General features: G+C 43.4%; 1 protein-coding gene across 4 annotated transcripts in view; it reads right to left on the reverse strand.

Annotated features, from left to right (window-relative positions):
* Positions 1-11,592: 11,592 nt before the first annotated feature.
* rhbdl3 (rhomboid, veinlet-like 3 (Drosophila)) overlaps positions 11,593-18,580 on the reverse strand; it is a 119,469-nt gene continuing 112,481 nt past the window's right edge. For all 4 annotated transcript variants that reach the window (XM_067458370.1, XM_067458369.1, XM_067458368.1 and 1 more), the window contains 3 exons: positions 17,984-18,084; positions 16,884-16,944; positions 11,593-11,996 (listed from right to left, as the gene is read on the reverse strand). In XM_067458370.1, the coding sequence (XP_067314471.1) occupies positions 11,725-11,996; positions 16,884-16,944; positions 17,984-18,084 (434 nt within the window). In that variant the 3' untranslated portion in view covers positions 11,593-11,724. The remainder of the gene's footprint in view (positions 11,997-16,883; positions 16,945-17,983; positions 18,085-18,580) is intronic.

The raw sequence follows: 18,580 nt of genomic DNA on the forward strand, positions 1-18,580 counted from the left end.
GTCATTTACAACTAACTCACACTCCATGATTTCTCATCTATGTTGGACATGCAGTAACATGGAGTGTCACTTGCACGAGCAATGGAGTCATTTGATTTCATAGTCAGTGTTATCGTGTGTCATGGTTTATTGCAGTTTTTAACTGTTCTAAGAAATGGAACACATTCATGCAACTTTCTGTGGCCTTTGGAGAAAAAAAACACTAATATTACATGAACAACTCTGAATACTTGTATGGGTGCCGTATACAGGTCCTTCTAAAAAAATTAGCATATTGTGATAAAAGTTCATTATTTTCCATAATGTAATGATAAAAAATAAACTTTCATATATTTTAGATTCATTGCACACCAACTGAAATATTTCAGGTCTTTTATTGTTTTAATACTGATGATTTTGGCATACAGCTCATAAAAACGCAAAATTCCTATCTCAAAAAATTAGCATATCATGAAAAGGTTCTCTAAACAAGCAATTAACCTAATCATCTGAATCAACGAATTAACTCTAAACACCTGCAAAAGATTCCTGAGGCTTTTAAAAACTCCTAGCCTGGTTCATTACTCAAAACCGCAATCATGGGTAAGACTGCCGACCTGACTGCTGTCCAGAAGGCCATCATTGACACCCTCAAGTGAGAGGGTAAGACACAGAAAGACATTTCTGAATGAATAGGCTGTTCCCAGAGTGCTGTATAAAGGCACCTCAGTGGGAAGTCTGTGGGAAGGAAAAAGTGTGGCAAAAAACGCTACACAACGAGAAGAGGTGACCGGACCCTGAGGAAGTTTGTGGAGAAGGACCGATTCCAGACCTTAGGGGACCTGCGGAAGCAGTGGACTGAGTCTGGAGTAGAAACATCCAGAGCCACCGTGCACAGGCGTGTGCAGAAAATGGGCTACAGGTGCCGCATTCTCCAGGTCAAGCCACTTTTGGGCTACAGAGAAGCAGCAGTGGACTGTTGCTCAGTGATCCAAAGTACTTTTTTCAGATGAAAGCAAATTTTGCATGTCATTCGGAAATCAAGGTGCCAGAGTCAGGAGGAAGACTGGGGAGAAGGAAATGCCAAAATGCCTGAAGTCGTGTGTCAAGTACCCACAGTCAGTGATGATCTGGGGTCCAATGTCAGCTGCTGGTGTTGGTCCACTGTGTTTTATCAAGGGCAGGGTCAATGCAGCTAGCTATCAGGAGATTTTGGAGCACTTCATGCTTCAATCTGCTGAAAAGCATTATGGAGATGAAGATTTTGTTTTTCAGCACGACCTGGCACCTGCTCACAGTGCCAAAACCACTGGTAAATGGTTTACTGACCATGGTATTACTGTGCTCAATTGGCCTGCCAACTCTCCTGACCTGAACCCCATAGAGAATCTGTGGGATATTGTGAAGAGAAAGTTGAGAGACGCAAGGCCCAACACTCTGGATGAGCTTAAGGCCGCTATCGAAGCATCCTGGGCCTCCATAACACCTCAGCAGTGCCACAGGCTGATTGCCTCAATGCCACGCCGCATTGAAGCAGTTATTTCTGCAAAAGGATTCCCAACCAAGTATTGAGTCCATAACTGAACATAATTATTTGAAGGTTGACTTTTTTTGTATTAAAAACTTTTCTTTTATTGGTTGGATAAAATATGCAATTTTTTTTTGATTTTTTGGGGGTTTTCATGAGCTGTATGCCAAAATCATCAGTATTAAAATCATCAGTATTTATTTATCTTATTAAATAAAAGACCGGAAATATTTCAGTTGGTGTGCAATGAATCTAAAATATATGAACGTTTAATTTTTATCATTACATTATGGAAAATTCCATTTTATCCAAAACTTTTATCACAATATGCTATTTTTTTTTTAGAAGGACCTGTACTTACAGTTAAATATTTGCACATATTTAAATACAATACTGAACTACTTTTTAAATTTTATGATTTGAACTGAAGTTCAAACACCCACACCCCTCAAATCACAGTAACACATTGCACAATATTTACTAGAGTCTAGTGGCTTAGATAAGTGACTTATAAATTATTAATTTATTGAAATTAATAGTAATTTATTACAATAAACATCATACTTTACATTACTTATAATTACTAAAAAATACTACTATTATAGAACCAATGTCCTGATTCACAATGAAAGTACAGAAAATATCATTTTCAATTACAGATCTTTTAATGCATTTCATATTTACATATCAAATCTACAAAATAGACGCATGTTGAAATATGCTTGAACTCATATATCCAGTGCCATAGCCCTTTACACACACAATCCCAGGTTGCTTACATCCCAACATTACATTTTGATACAGCAAGGTCAGCTCAATGCAAAACAAAATACTGGCACTTCAAAAGTAGCTTCTATACATTGTTAAAACATTTCCTGTTGTTCAGAAAACAAAGTAGTATAAGCTGGGATCGAAGTATCCTAGTTGATTCAGCAGTTTTTATTCAGAGTTTTATTCATTTTCCTGTTATAGCTTGAGAATCCGAGGCAACACACACTACAGATATAAGACACTCAGAAAACACAAAAAGCTGTACCAGGAAAAAAAAGGTGTTGCTGTAAAGAATGCACTGAGAGTTACTATAGGCACAGACACTCAGCAACCTGTTTAAATACTACAGCACCAATAGAAATAAACTTCATAACATAGACCACTTTATTTGAGGTACAGTAGATGTCACACAATCACAATTCATTGAAAACTACTGCAATACATAGGCTTATATATTAAACAGCATATAACAGATCAGTTTAGTTATTTGTAGCTTTTTATAGCTGATAAATGATGGGTTCTTTTGTTATAATTGTGTTGGTCATTGACTTAAACTTCTGGTGACTCCCAAGGTCATGCTGTTGTTCCAGTAACATGTGATTCAAATATGTAATCAAAGACAATTCAGTCTAATCAAGTGTGCAATTTCTGATTCTGATACAGTGCTGGTGCTGTAAATTCGTTTCCTTGATTGCAACAACAAGAATGAGTAGTGGCGGTCTGTCAAAGGAGGGAAGATGGACTGAGTCTCCTTGAAAAATGATTCAAAATAAATATAGCCGCTAAAGTAATCAAATTAACTTTTTAAAAATAATTTTACTAATGCGCATAACATTTTATTTTTTATATTTTTTAGTCGTTTTCATGGATCTGTGTGAATGGGGATTCTTTTGCCAGCGTATGCACAATTTTCCATCTTTAGATTGGATCACCAAACCTGAACAAGCTAATCAAGACCTTCAGGATTACTACAAAGTTCCAGGTAGGGGAGATTGATCAAGGGTGGAGGTTAGAAAGTGAATCTTAAAGGCAAGAGTTGAGAACCCCTGGTTCCCATTCAGTCGGTCACTCTCGACGCCACGTCGGAGTACCGACGAATAGGAATCTCGCTAGCGAGAGCCAATCTACTTCGAGTGTAACTAAACGAGCCAATGCACATTGGCATGCAATGATTGCACCAGCTGCCCATGCCACGCAGAGCGGGTATAAATGAGGCACAGGTGCTTGCATTAAATTAGCCTTTTGCTTCGGAGCCGAGTGGTGAATGGATCGTCCTGAAATCACTCTCTACAAGCGTGTGTTAACATTATAACGAGTCAAGCTCTTCGGGTGAATCTCTCCTCGTTTGGTGTTGGAGTGACGGCATTGCATCGGGGTCGAATTTCTCTCTTTCACTTTCGATTGTTTTATTGAGCAAAAACAAAGGCTGTTCTCACAGCTGGTTTGGTGCGCTGTTTTAGAGCGCTGAAAGGCCGTTTTCACGGCTGGTAAGAGATCGCCTTCTATGAGAAAGAGAGCGCGCATGACAGGCTGCACGAATTCCCTGTCTGTGTCGCCGCGACTATCCCCTGTGTGCTTCAGCACCCCAGAGAGCATTTTCCCTAAAAGAGCTACACAGGTAGAGCTTGCGTCTTTTTAAAGATGACAATTTACCTGTGTGTTTCTGGTTGCGGTTGTTCCCTGTCCTCACTGACGGCCACGAGCACTGTTTCACATGTCTGGGCTGCATGCTGAGACTGCGTTCGTGGGTGGTTCATGTTTTCAAATGGGAACATGACCACGTCGGCACGCCGGTCGCGACTCTTCTTTCTCCGGGAAGCTTGAGTCCCCTTTGTTGTTGGCCAGCCGCGGCTCGTGTGTAAAAGCACAGCCGCGGGTCTGCTCGACACTCTGGGAGACCGTGGAGATCAGCGGGAGCTGCCGCCGGGGGAAAACTGGGCGGACCTCTCGCTTCTCTGCGTGTCGTGTGCCGTCGAGCGGCTAAGCTGCAGCGCGCGTTGTCACGGCAACCCAGCGCTCGCTCGCCGCTCTATGTGCGCTGTCCCCGGGCCGATTTCCCGTTGTAGCGCCCTCCCTGGTGGCCACAGGAGAGGTCTACTTTGGTGTAATGGCTGGGGTGACCTGAGGTGGGTGGGGCTTCTTCGGGGATCCAACCCCCTGGGGCCCCTCCCCCTCCCCCTCTAGCGCACTGCAAGCTGTGCAGCTTTTGGATGGAGTTGCTGGTCCTTCTTAGGGGGGAACCTAGCATTTCATTCAGGGCTCCAGCTGAGGATCAGATGTCAATCGCTACATCGGAGAGAGGGCTGTTGTGCTCTGGGAATGAAGATGATGCTGAGCCCACTGTAATGGTGTGTGCTTTGCTGAATCAGATTCAGAGTCAATAGCCATGCTTTCCTGGGATCTATCCCAGATGTGCATGTAAAACTTGGCAGTATGGAACTCCAGAGGGGCCAGCACTGCATAAGTTTTTCCTCCCTCACTACCCTCCTTGGTGGGGTGGCTGTACGCAGACCACCTCCGCCCTGCACTCTTAATGCACGAGGGTAGTTCTGAGTCGGGGTTGAGCTGCGCACGTTGACTAACCGTGATCAGGTCATGGCGCAGGCCCTCGGCCAGACGATGTCCACCTCTGTGGTCCAGAAACGCCCCCTGGCTTGCCTTGCTGAGATGCGAGTGGTCGTCAAAGTACGCTTCACGATGCTTCCATCTCACAAGGTGGCCATTTCGGCGACACTGTTGAGAACTGAGCCCAGCAGTTCTTTGCAGTCGGTAGCGGGCTGAGGAAATCAAGCTTCAGAGCGCCTTATGGGCCGCCCCTCAGTCTGCTTGTCGCCAAAGACGTCGCCCCTGCAAAAAAAAAAAAAAAAAAAAAAGGGACCCTCGACACAATCTGCTCTACTGTGTTCACGGCAGGAGGACGACGCCACCCGTCTCTACTGCTGTTTAAGCGGTCGGTGAAACATCACCTCTGAGACGGGTGACCTGGAGATGGGCGGGGCTGCTTTTCCCCGGAAGAGGGCCGGGGAATGTTTTGAGTCTAAATTCTGTTCTGCCGCTGGTCACAACCAGTGGTACCCAAACTCTCAAAAAAAAAAAAAAAAAGCAGTTCCTCTATCTCTGGGTCCTCAGGGGGCTTGGAGAGTTGTGGCTGGTCAAACGCCGGACCACACTCATCCTCCTCCTGTTTTGCCAGCAGGCAGCAGCGGATGACGCAGGGATGCACCACAGCCTCCTCGCGGACCCTCTGCCCTCCGTGGAATCAGGTATGTGTTGCACAGCACATTCACACCTCACTGCGGGCCACCTCCACGAGACAGCCGCCCCAGGCCGGTGCCTGTATTCCACCTCGCTGCCCCATGGTGGGTACGCCGGTGGTCCTGATGTTCCCGCTTGTTCGGTCTCTGCGAGCCTGGTTAGAGCTCCCCAGTCCGTCTCGCTGGCTCATTCAGGCCATCAGGCTCGGCTATGCGATTCAGTTCGCCCGGCGTTCCCCCTCCCAGGTTCACGGACGTCCGCTTCACTTCGGTGAAAGCTGCAGACGTCCGTGTCCTGCGTGCGGAAATCGCAGTCCTACTGGCGAAGGATGCGATAGAGCCGGTCCCTCCAGCCGATATGAGGACAGGCTTCTACAGCCCGTACTTCATTGTACCCAAGAAAACCGGTGGGTTACGGCCAATCTTGGACCTGCGAGTACTGGATCGGAGCCTTCACAAGCTACCGTTCAAGATGCTCACGCAGAAACGCATTTTCGAGTGCATCCGTCCCCAAGATTGGTTTGCAGCGATCGACCTGAAGGACGCGTACTTTCATGTCTCGTTCCCCCGACACAGGCCGTTCCTGCGCTTTGCGTTCGAGGGGCGAGCATATCAGTACAAAGTCCTACCCTTCAGGCTGGCCCTGTCCCTCCGTGTCTTTACGAAGGTTACGGAGGGGGCCCTTGTGCCCATGAGAGAACAGGGCGTTCGCATCCTAAACTATCTCGACGACTGGCTCATCCTTGCACAGTCCCGGGAGCAGTTGTGCGAACACAGGGACTTGGTGCTCAGACACCTCAGCCAGTTGGGTCTTCAGGTCAACTGGGAAAAGAGTAACTCGCCCCCGTGCAGAGGATCTCTTTTCTCGGTATGGAGTTGGATTCGGTCAAGCGGACTGCGCGTCTCACGAAGGAGCGCGTCCAGTCGATGCTGAACTGCCTGAACACATTTCAGGGCAGGATGGCGGTTCCACTGAAACATTTTCAGAGGCTCCTGGGGCATATGGCGGCTGCGGCGGCAGTTACACCGCTCGGCCTGCTTCATATGAGACCGCTTCAGCATTGGCTTCACGGCCGAGTCCCGAGATGGGCGTGGACACGCGGCACGTATCGGGTGAGCATCACTCCGTCCTGCCGCAAAACCTTCAGCCCGTGGTCAGATCCCGGGTTCCTTCGGGCCGGAGTGCCGTTGGAACAGGTATCCAGGCATGCTGTGGTCTTCACGGATGCCTCGTCCATGGGCTGGGGTGCCACGTACAACGGGCATGCAGTGTCAGGGGTTTGGACGGGCCCGCACCTGCAGTGGCATATCAATTGCCTCGAGTTGCTAGCAGTACATCGTGCACTGAGCCGCCTCAAGGGCCGGTTACGGGGCAAAGATGTACTGGTCCATACGGACAACACGGCGACCGTTGCGTACATCAACCGTCAAGGTGGTCTACGCTCACGTCGCATGTCGCAACTCGCCCGCCATCTCCTCCTCTGGAGTCAGAAGTGTCTGAGGTCGCTTCGGGCCATTCATGTCCCTGGGGTGCGCAACCGGGCGGCCGACGAGCTGTCACGAGCTGCGCTTCCGGGAGAATGGCGGCTCCACCCCCAGGTGGTCCGGCTGATCTGGGTTCAGTTCGGGGTGGCACAGGTCGACCTGTTTGCCTCCCCTGAAACGTCCCACTGCCAGTGGTTTTATTCGCTGACCGAGGGCACACTCGGCACGGATGCACTTGCGCACAGCTGGCCCCAGGGTCTACGCAAATATGCGTTTCCCCCAGTGAGCCTACTTGCACAGACACTGTGCAAGGTCAGGGAGGACAAGGAGCAGGTCCTGTTGGTGGCCCCGTATTGGCCCCACCGGACTTGGTTCCCAGAACTCATGCTCCTCGCGACAGCCCCTCCTTGGCCGATTCCTCTGAGGAAGGATCTTCTAACTCAGAGACGGGGCACCCTCTGGCACCGCGTCCAGACCTCTGGAAACTTCATGTCTGGTCCCTGGACGGGACGCGGAGGTTCTAGGTGACTTACCTCAAGAGGTAGTTAACACCATCACTTCAGCTAGAGCACCGTCTACGAGACGGGCCTATGCCTTGAAGTGGAACCTGTTCGTCGATTGGTGTTCTCTCCGCCGGGAGGACCCCCGAAGATGTTCGATCGCGTCAGTGCTTTCCTTCCTGCAGCAGGGGTTGGAGCGGAGGCTGTCGCCCTCCACCATCAGTTTGCGTTGCTGCTATTTCTGCCATGTAGAGGTAAGTCGGTGGGGAAGCACGACCTGGTCGTCAGGTTCCTTAGGGGGCGAGACGGTTAAATCCTCCTCGACCTCCCTCCATACCCTCTTGGGATCTTGCTCTGGTGCTCCGAGCACTTCAGAATGCCCCATGTGAGCCCTTGCAGTCAGCAGAGCTTAAGATTCTGTCCATGAAGACTTTACTGTTGGCTGCATTGGCCTCCATCTAGAGGGTAGGGGACCTGCAGGCATTTTCGGTCGACGATTCGTGCCTGGAGTTCGGGCCGGGTGACGCCCACGTGGTACTGAGACCCCGGCCTGGCTATGTGCCCAAGGTTCCCACCACTCCCTTCAGGGACTAGGTGGTGAACCTGCAAGCGCTGCCCCTGGAGGAGGCAGACCCAGCCCTAGCTTTGCTCTGTCCCATCCACTTAGGTACATGGACAGAACTCAAGCTTCAGGACCTCAGTTCAGCTCTTGGTCTGTCACGGAGGCCAGCAGAAGGGAAAGGCTGTCTCCAAGCAGAGGATGGCCCACTGGTTAGTGGATGCCATCACCTTGGCTTACCAAGCACAAGGTGTGCCCTGTCCACTCAGGGTACGAGCACACTCTACTAGATGTGGTGCATCCCCCTGGGCGCTGACACGTGGCGCCTCACTGCCAGACATCTGTAGAGCTGCGGGCTGGGCGACACCCAACACGTTCGTTAGGTTCTATAGCTTACGTGTGGAGCCGGTTTCCTCCTGTGTTCTCACCTCAAACAGGTAGAAGCACTGAGAGGCCCGGCTCCTGTCGGCTTGCTGCGCCTTGGCGCTTACTTTCTCCAGAAGCAAACTCTGTGAGTCCTCCACCGCCCTCGGTGCCGGGCGTGGCGGAGCGTCCGGCATCAGGCCTCCTACCGCTGAATCCTTGAGAACCGGTATTGGCTTGGGCCATGTGAGTGACCCTGCTGGGATCCCACATATTTTCCATGGTTGCTCCTCTCGGAAGCCCGTGTCTTTCCCTTGGGAGAGCCCTCCTTTTAGGGATGGGGCCCCCTCACGGCGGCGGGCTACGGCTCAGCTCTGTGTCCACATAACTCTCCTTGGTATGATGTGGTTCCGCAGCGGCCCCCCATTAGGGCATGCTTCCCAGTGTTATCCAATAGTCACTGAGCGGGTCATGCAGAACAGCAGTGATGGACTTCTCTGTGTGAGCCCCGTCTCGTCAGGTAAGAGAGCTCAGGAGGCTCACACAGGGCACTGGAGGGGGGCACAGGCCATGGCGCTTTGGTAGGGATTCCTATTCGTCGGTACTCCGACGTGGCGTCGAGAGTGACCGACTGAATGGGAACGTCTCGGTTACGTATGTAACCCTCGTTCCCTGAAGGAGGGAACGGAGACGCCACGTCCCGTCGCCATGTCCTCTGTACCCTGCTGGGGTGCCATTTCTCCTACTCGGCTCCTCAGCAAAAGACTAATTTAATGCAAGCACCTGTGCCTCATTTATACCCGCTCTGCGTGGCATGGGCAGCTGGTGCAATCATTGCATGCCAATGTGCATTGGCTCGTTTAGTTACACTCGAAGTAGATTGGCTCTCGCTAGCGAGATTCCTATTCGTCGGTACTCCGACGTGGCGTCTCCGTTCCCTCCTTCAGGGAACGAGGGTTACATACGTAACCGAGACGTTATAATGTGTTATAATGGAATGGAAAAGTAAAAGTTCCTCTATACAAGTGAGTAGATGTTACAAGGAATTGGACTCGATTCATTTACAAGTGTTTAAATATTGTTCATAGTCTGTAGATGGCACTGCTTGATTTTTTTTTTTTTTTTAATACACTATAGTCTGGTCAAGTGTTGACTTTGTAATCGGAAAGATAACGCATGTCATTAATGATCAAATTAATATCCATCCAGAAATTGATTTGATTAATATTGATGTATATATTAATGTCTAGGAAATTCCCTTGCAGACCACCACTGAGAACAGTAAGGGATTGCAGTTCTTTTAAGTCAACCTAATAAACACTGTATTATTTTCTGAAAAAATTTGAGATAGAAAGAAGTTAAACTAGCCATTTTTTATTTTCTTGTTTCTTCGGTTACTCTTAAAGGGGGGGTGAAACACTCAGTTTCAGTCAATCTCATGTCAATCTTGAGTACCTATAGAGTAGTATTGCATCCTTCATATCTCCGAAAAGTCTTTAGTTTTATCATATTTATAAAAGAAATATAGGCTGTACCGAGTCTTTCCGGAAAAAACCGAGCGCCTGGAGGCGTATCGTGTGGGCGGAGCTAAAGAATGACAAGCGCGCAAAGCGATGACGTCCTCAAGCGTGGAGAAACCCATCTATCTCAGCTAATACAGATAATGATCCACAATCAAATCTGAGGGAGAAATAAATTGAACAGGAGAAACGGCAACATCAGGATGTCCGTCTCTGTGGTATGTAAGTTACTGTATTTAATGGCCTCTCCACATTTCTGTGTGTTTACTCGCAGAGTATGAGGACATGATTCGGTTTATGGACTATTGTATGCGACTAGACCTTAGAAGTAGCAAGCAAAACGGTTTTGCACGTAAGAATACTGTAACGTTATACAGAGAACAACAATGGAGTAACCGTTAGCGCATTTGAATGACGAAGCACGCGATCGTGTCGTTTACTGATGTTTACTCATGCGACGGTAGCCAATAGCAGAGACATTTGAAGCAGTTTAAGTTAACTCACCGTCGAAGCTTTATCGCTGGGACCGCTCCGTCAGAAACACACTTCTTTGGTATGATTTTTTAAAGTCCTGTGACAGCAGTGGCGTGTAAATCCATTTTGAGACGCAACTGAAACGATGTTGTCAAGCTTCCCATCATTTCTGCGTTCAAATCGGTTCAAATGCAGCGCTGCCTTCCCGGAATGCTGTGCTGAAGAGTTGAAGTCGCTCGACGTCACCCATAGGAATAAAGTGGAGCGCGGCGCCGTTCACGGACGACTGGATCTGCAGCTGAGAGACTGTTTACAGCGTGCTCTAGTCACGCGCGCGCGCACCCTACCGGGAGAAGAGCCCGTACGGCCCATACAAGGACCTTCCGCTCTTATTAACGTCAAATAGACCCATACTCGAAAAAAACTCGCCGAAACTTGTGAGAAACCGGAAGGAGTATTTTTGACACAGAAATACTCCATCAAACGTCCAACATTAGTTTTTGAAACTTTGTCTATGTTTAGGATGGGAATCCAAGTCTTTAAAGGTGTAAAAAGCTCAGTATGCATGAAACAGCATTTCACCCCCCCTTTAATATCTTTGAAAGGGTCCTTCACACACAATGGGCTTTAACAGTGTACTACTACTACCTCATGAGTTGTGTATAAAAAATATAGAACACTTACTAAAAGGTCCTCATAAAATACTGATATTTATCTTTGCTAACGCAACCTCTGGTTCTGTGCCACTTACAGGAATGTATTCATTCCTTTAGTTATTGAGAAATATTTCACCTGGCACAGAATATATGAATAAGTCAGTTGACAAGCCAGCAGCAGCTTCTAAACCTAAGTCTTATTTTGAAATGAATACTCGACTGCTGGCTAAATTAAAAGTATATAGCCGTAAAAATCATCAACCTTTGGGCTTGTTCTGCAAATTTACATTCATCACTGTTTAAAAATCAGAATCTGCGGTTTTAGCTGCATTGATGACAGTAAAACTTGGCATGGTTTAGGCACTCTTAACACAAACATTGCAGAACGACTGCAGTAAGGTACTTAGCATTTGTTTCTCATCCATGACCTTTACAACTGTTAAATTATGTTGCCTGTCGTTTCTCTCTCTCTCTCTCTCTCTCTCTCTCTCTCTCTCTCTCTCTCTCTCTCTCTCTCTCTCTCTCTCTCTCTCTCTCTCTCTCTCTCACACACACACACACACACACACACACACACACACACACACACACACACACACACACACACACACACACACACACACACACACACAGCTTCATGGAGGTGGGGGTAACTTCACATCCAAGAGATTGTAAGCGAATATGTTCCAGAAGATTCCACAGAGGATAAAGAGTGTGTAGACACTGAAGAAGATCCAGAACAAGGACTGTTCCTGCAAACGCTGTTCATAGTTCTGAAGAACCACTACACCAAGGGTGAGGCCCACTGCCACACCCCCCAGATGGGCCACAAAGCTGGGATTAGGACATGGTGGGAAAGCTGGGGGATAGAATCGGAGCCAGACGGCACGACCAAACTCCACACTCACTGTAGAGACAGAAAATGCTTACTTTGAGGGGTTACATGTAGAATATATGAGTGGTGGTTATAATACATTTCAGTAAATACAGCAAGTCTTCAATACAGTAAACTTTAAACTGCATGAAGTCATCTTTTGTGTTAATTGGACTTGAACTAATAGTGGATGTGGGAAAAAAATCATGCAAAAGGTCTCAGTTTTCAATGCAATTGTTGAAATTGATAGAATGGAAAAATTCAGCAAACTTCCACATTTTAGTTATTCTCTTTACACTCTAAAAAATGCTGGGTTAAAAACAACCCAAGTTGGGTTGAAAATGCACCAACCCAACAATTGGGTTGTTTTAACCCATTGGTTGAGTTGTTCTTACCCAGCAATTGGGTTGTCTTAAGCAACATTTAACCCAACCACTGGGTTAAAACAACTCAACCATTGGGTTAAAACTACTCAACCATTGGGTTAAAACAACCCAATTGTTGGGTTGGTGCATTTTCAATCCAACTTGGGTTGTTTTTAACCCAGCATTTTTTAGAGTGTATTCTCTTATATATTCTCTTTCATGCAGTGTGTAATATAGCTGTCTGTGAATTTAAATGTCCTGCAAAGTTGTAAAGGCAAAAGTGCGTGATAAATAAAATGATATCCTCCCAAAACAAACAATTGACTCAGAACCACTTAAACGAGATGTTTTTTTTAATTGTTTTTTATTCTATTTGAACCACAGTTCTGCCTCACTCGAAATTATATTTTTATAGTTACATAAAAATGACATTGTCTATTGTTTATTTTGTTAGTTTGGCTAACATATGCACCACTACTGATGCAGTTACATTTCTTAATTGTTTGTACACAAATACTGGTACTTGAGACACAATGACCACAAAATGTAACTCATGCACCAACCCCCTGAACCAATTCTACTCAACAATTTTTTCAAAACACTACATACGATTATCTGCATTTGGCATAAATTTCATGCAGAAAATCTCTTGTTTTCACAAGGAACACAGTGCCATTCAAATATGCACACTGAATCATCACAAGGGCAAACACCTGCCACACAGTTTTACAATTACCAAACAGAGCTTTAGCATAAAAGAGCAACAGGTGAACTCTCCTGTTTTGAAGCAATGGATGCCAACATTGGAAATATTTTTTTTCTGTAACTGTATACAGTAAATTCTTGTGTTGTTTTGTATGTAGACAACTGTATGTGCAACTTTGTGTCGGTTGGGATTTATTTAAACTGATTCGGATTCTGTGTACATTGTTTTTGCAAGGAAAATAAAATATATTTTTTGACGTGTATTTGTGTGCTATAAATTAGTGTAAAAAAAAACAATATTCTAAAATATTCTATAACACACTATGCATGTACTGTCTGTAGTAAGTGTAATACTGAACTAAAAAAAAGACCTACGTCAGAATGGAGTGTTTTCCATTCATCATAGTGTTTTGAGCAACATCAGTGTTCAACTGGTTCTTATAAATGTCTATTCATATGATGGTTTATGCGTGTCATTTGAAAACAAAATACCATTTTGCTATTTAATGTATACCATTTTGAGAAGAAATAACAATGTTTTGAATGTAAAGTTTCATTTAGCAGGAGAATTGAGGGGTTTTGCCCATTGTGTGTGTGTGTGTTTTTAGATTTGTATGTAGAGTTCTGAGAGTACGAGGCATGCTTTTATGTGTGTAAATGTGTGTAAACAATTGAGATAAGCTAATACTCTTCTTGCACATACATCACAATAAATTATTAGAAATATACACGTTTATTGATGGATGTACACTCGTTACTGTTTTTCTCGATTGTTTACACACATTTTCTGAAAGTATGCCTCTACACACAAATTAAATAAAATAAAAAACACACAATTGGCAAAACTCCTAAAACCTCTTGCTAAATTAAATTTTACATTCGATATGATCGTTTTCAAATTACACACAAAAACCATTATATGAATAGACACTTATAAAAACCAGTTGAACACAGATGGCTCAATGTAAAACACTACACTCTTAGAAGAATAGGTTCTATATAAAACCTTAAAAGGTTCTATCGGCGCTACGTAGTTGGAACCCCTAAAAAGTTCACTGCAAAAAATGCTTTTCTTACTTAGTATTTTTGTCTTGCTTCTAGTCCAAACATCTAAACATTCTTAAAACAAGAAGCATTTACTAGACAAGCAAAAGTAATTGTCTTATTTTGGGAAAAAATAACTGCTAAGATAAGAAATGCATATTTTTCTTTGATAAGAAATGCATTTTTTTTTTTTTTGCAGTGTTCTATATAGAACCCTATTTAAGTGCCAAATGTTATGCTTTCTTGTCATTATAGAACCCTTTTAGCATAAAAGAGTCTTTGGAGTATTACTCAACGATACTTCTATAAATAACCGTTTAAGGGATCCAAATATGTAGCGCAGATAGAACCTTTTCTTCTAAGAGTGTATGATGAATGGAAAACACTTCTTCTCCATTCATCATGACTTAGGTATTTTTTTGGTTCAGTGTTACACTTTCTACAGACAGTACATACATAAGTGTGCAGTAAAATATTTGATAATATTGTTTTTTATACTCAGAACACACAAATATACAATAACAAATACATTTTTCCCACAAAAACAGTGTAGTGCATATCCCAACCGGCACAAAGTTGCATATACAGTGGTCTACATACAAAACAACAGAAGAATTTAGTTACAGTAAAAAAAAATCCAATGTTGGCATCCATTCAAAACAGGAGAGCTCACCTGTTGCTCTTTTATGCTAAAGCTCTGTTTGGTAATTGTAAAACTGTGTGGCAGGTGTTTGCCCTTGTGATGATTCAGTGTGCATATTTGAATGGCACTGTGTTCCTTGCGAAAATGAAAATGATGCTAAATGCAGAGAATTGTGTGTAGTGTTTTCACAAAAGTGTTTTAGAGCTGCAGTTTGAGTGTAAAGCAGGAATTGTGCTTGTAGTTGAGTAGAATTGGTTCAGGGGGTTGGTGCATGAGTTACATTTTGTGGTCATTGTGTCTCAAGTACCAGTATTTGTGTGCAAACAATTGAGAAAAACTGTATTGCTGAAGGTGAGGAATTACAGTTGCAACATCTCTGCAATCTCTGAGAAACATCTAGCCTGGATCCCAGCCGAACTCAGCCCTGCCCACAACATTTTTAGGTCAGGCGGTCTGGACTTGATCCATAGAGGAGTAATTATCCTGGAACAGAAACTGTTCGGACCAATTAAATCATCAGGGCGGGCTTTAGACGATGACGGACAGATGATAAACAGTAATGTATGCACGCCATCAAAGGGGCTTGGATTATATTTGTTTGGATCCTAAATGGAGAGCTTGTTTGTATATGCATTCACCTTCACTATTTCTCTCAAAAATGATGATCATGTTGGGTAAGTACTCTGTGTATCATTAAATTCTTTTATTTTTAATGATAACTTATTTAACACCGGCAAAGATCTTTATTCCAGCGCACGTGCAGACAGGGTTGCCAAGTTTTTAAAACAAAAATAGCCAACTACTTGCCCTAAACAATAGCTTCTCGGGGGGTTCTCTGGTAAAAAAAAAAATGGTGTTTGGGGGCTAAAAAGTGTGTTATTTAGGCAAGGTTGCCTGCTAAAATTCGCACTCATGGGTCTATATATCACATAATAGTCACTTCAACCTCCGGACATAGTAAACAACCAGTGGAAAAAAACACAGACTTGGCAACACAGTGCAGTTGAGCTCTGTTGACATTTGACAATGTGTCGCTTCGTTGCTCTGATTGGTTGTAGTTCTATCCAATCGAGGTCTTTCCTGGTGTGGTTGAAACACGCCCCATAATCACAGCCCAATGGAGCAGTTTCAGACTCATATTCTGACTAGAATTGAGTATGACCACATCAGGCTAAGAAACATCCTGCTCAAGTCGTCCTTGCGATGAAGGTTCGGATTCAATTATTAGAATAATTCTTCCAGTTTCATCATCAGACTCGCTCTCAGATTGATGTGGTAAAATCGATGTCATCATTACAGTGTGTACAATCTCTGAGCTTTAAGGGGGCCCTGCATGAAGCTGAAGTTTATGGTAATGGCGTTTGTTTGTAGACCAATCACAACAGACTGGGTCATCTGACCAATAAGATCAGAGTAGCTCATGAAAAAGAGGGATTTAGAGAGTAGTTTAAGAATTATTTAACAATGTAGTGATGTGCAATGTATGAGAAAATTAAAGTGTTTTTGACCTTTAATGCATGTAAAACTGAAAAATTAGGAGCCGTTAAAATAGCATATATGGGGCACTTTAAAATGATGTAGAAATTCACATTGAATTGAAATATTATCATGCATTAAATTATAGTTATTTGTTAAAGATTAACTTTAATCTCTAACAAATCAAGCATTAAAAGTATAAAAAAGTATAAAAGTAAGGTATAACATCAAACATACAAGGGAAATGAGAATACACAAATAAAAAATGCAATAAATAAAGAAATCTGTAATATTGGCTGATAACTCTTATGGTACCATATTAGCTGTAAAATCTAATATATATATATATATATATATATATATATATATATATATATATATATATATATATATATATATATATATATATATATATATATATATATATGTGTGTGTGTGTGTGTGTGTGTGTGTGTATGTATACACATATAGACCTACATAATATAATAATATATAATAAATAATATATAAGTAATACTGTATATAAAATATATAAATGAATATAATATAAACAAACACAATATTAATTATTTTGCGGCATGTATATATAGTTGGTATCCCTAAAAATGACTTTCACTGTTCGATATTTGATATTTCAAGCACAGAACTACATTTTCAGCATGAGTAACATAAAAACAGTTTACATACTGCACACCAGAGCCATTGCCATGCGAAAGAGCTTGAAATGACACTTCATCCCTGACCAGTTCTGTAAAGCGAGGGAGAGAAACATCAAATTAGAAGATAAGAGTAGGAAATTGTTAGGTAAGGGAGAGAGCACATCAGTATTATTTCTTAGACGGTTCTAGTGTTGTTCCATGGAATTGGTTTTGGTACCCCATTTTATCAAGGTTGCTTCAAACTGAGATGGATATTTGTTCTGGCGTTTTCAGTGATGAAGTGACGATCAGAGATGGCATAGGGAGCAGCATTAGCACCTGTGACTCATCAGCTAATTCAAGGTCAGTCTGGCTGCTTTGCATGTAATATTCTAAATAATAACTGAGTCAGTTTTGATTTGGCCTGATGAGAGATCAGTTTTTGTGCGGACAGACTATGTGTAATCTGAGTCCTGACAATGTCACAGTGCTGACACAAAAAGTTCTGAAATGCTGAGCAAGTACATGAAGGTTCATGATCTGACCAGGGAGAATAGTGTACAGCCCCAGTGTTAATAATTAATGACTGTGACCAGGTCATTTGCAGTACAAAATACCTCCATTCACTTAGAGACAAGGTCAAAGTTTTTGAGGAGCAGCACAGAGGTCAATGATTGGTCAGCAACATAATAGACTTGAGTTTAACATATATCATATGAATGGCTTAAACTCTTGTAACAAGAGCCCAACAATCTTTAAGCTATTTGATAATATGAGAATATCAATGGGAACAGCTGTGTCTGAAATAAAGACAGAAAAAGCGGACTATGACTCATGTACATACACGTCAGTTAGAGTTAATAGTTTGAGTTATTGTGTGTTTTTTATGACAAGAGAAATCCAGCTGAACTTCACACTCATTACTTTTCCCGACACAAGCCTGAGTCATTGGCATCCTGGTATTTTTCAAAGGAGAATTTAAACAGGAGCTGAATGAATCCTGAAATCCATATATCACTATATGTGACCATTGTGATAAATCGATTATTTCTTATTTCTAAGTATTATTACTATTTTCATTTTCTAGAGAAATACCTGATCACGATTCCTCAAACTGCCATTATTGGAAAAGAGTGATTTCTCAATTACCATGACGACATTGGCGAGGTGGGCGGAGACCAGAGCATAGACTCCCCCTGATGATCCGACCACAGGCGCTGTCATGTCCGTCACTGACACAGCCAACGAACCTGCAGGAAAACAATGCAGACAAAAGTCACAAAAACCCAATCGTGTTGAGGATATTATCACCAATATATTCTCTTTCTTAGAAACCATTGTTAACAATTGAGATAAGATTTAAAAGATGGAGGAATGAGAACAATTACTTAGTCTTTAAGTCATTGGTCACAAAGCTATCATAAGCATGTAAGACTTTCTGCCTAAGATAATAAGGTGGTGGAATGAACGAGTAAAGGAAGACAAAAATTGTATTGTATTTATAACAAAATTTTTTGCCATATCGTATATTAGGTATCTTTAAAGGGGTACTTCAACGCTAGGAATTAGGCCACTCCCAAAGCCACCACTACTGAATCACTTTCCCACTGTGTTAATTTTCATAAAATCAGTTCTGTTAGAGAACAGACACTAATTAAATATACAATTAAAAACTTAACGTGTCTATTCAATATAATGTGATTTACATTCATTCTGATGAATGAGCAAAATAAGCTCTCGTGATGA

Source organism: Pseudorasbora parva, chromosome 12 (genome assembly GCF_024679245.1).
Source record: "Pseudorasbora parva isolate DD20220531a chromosome 12, ASM2467924v1, whole genome shotgun sequence".
Taxonomy (NCBI): Eukaryota; Metazoa; Chordata; class Actinopteri; order Cypriniformes; family Gobionidae; genus Pseudorasbora; species Pseudorasbora parva.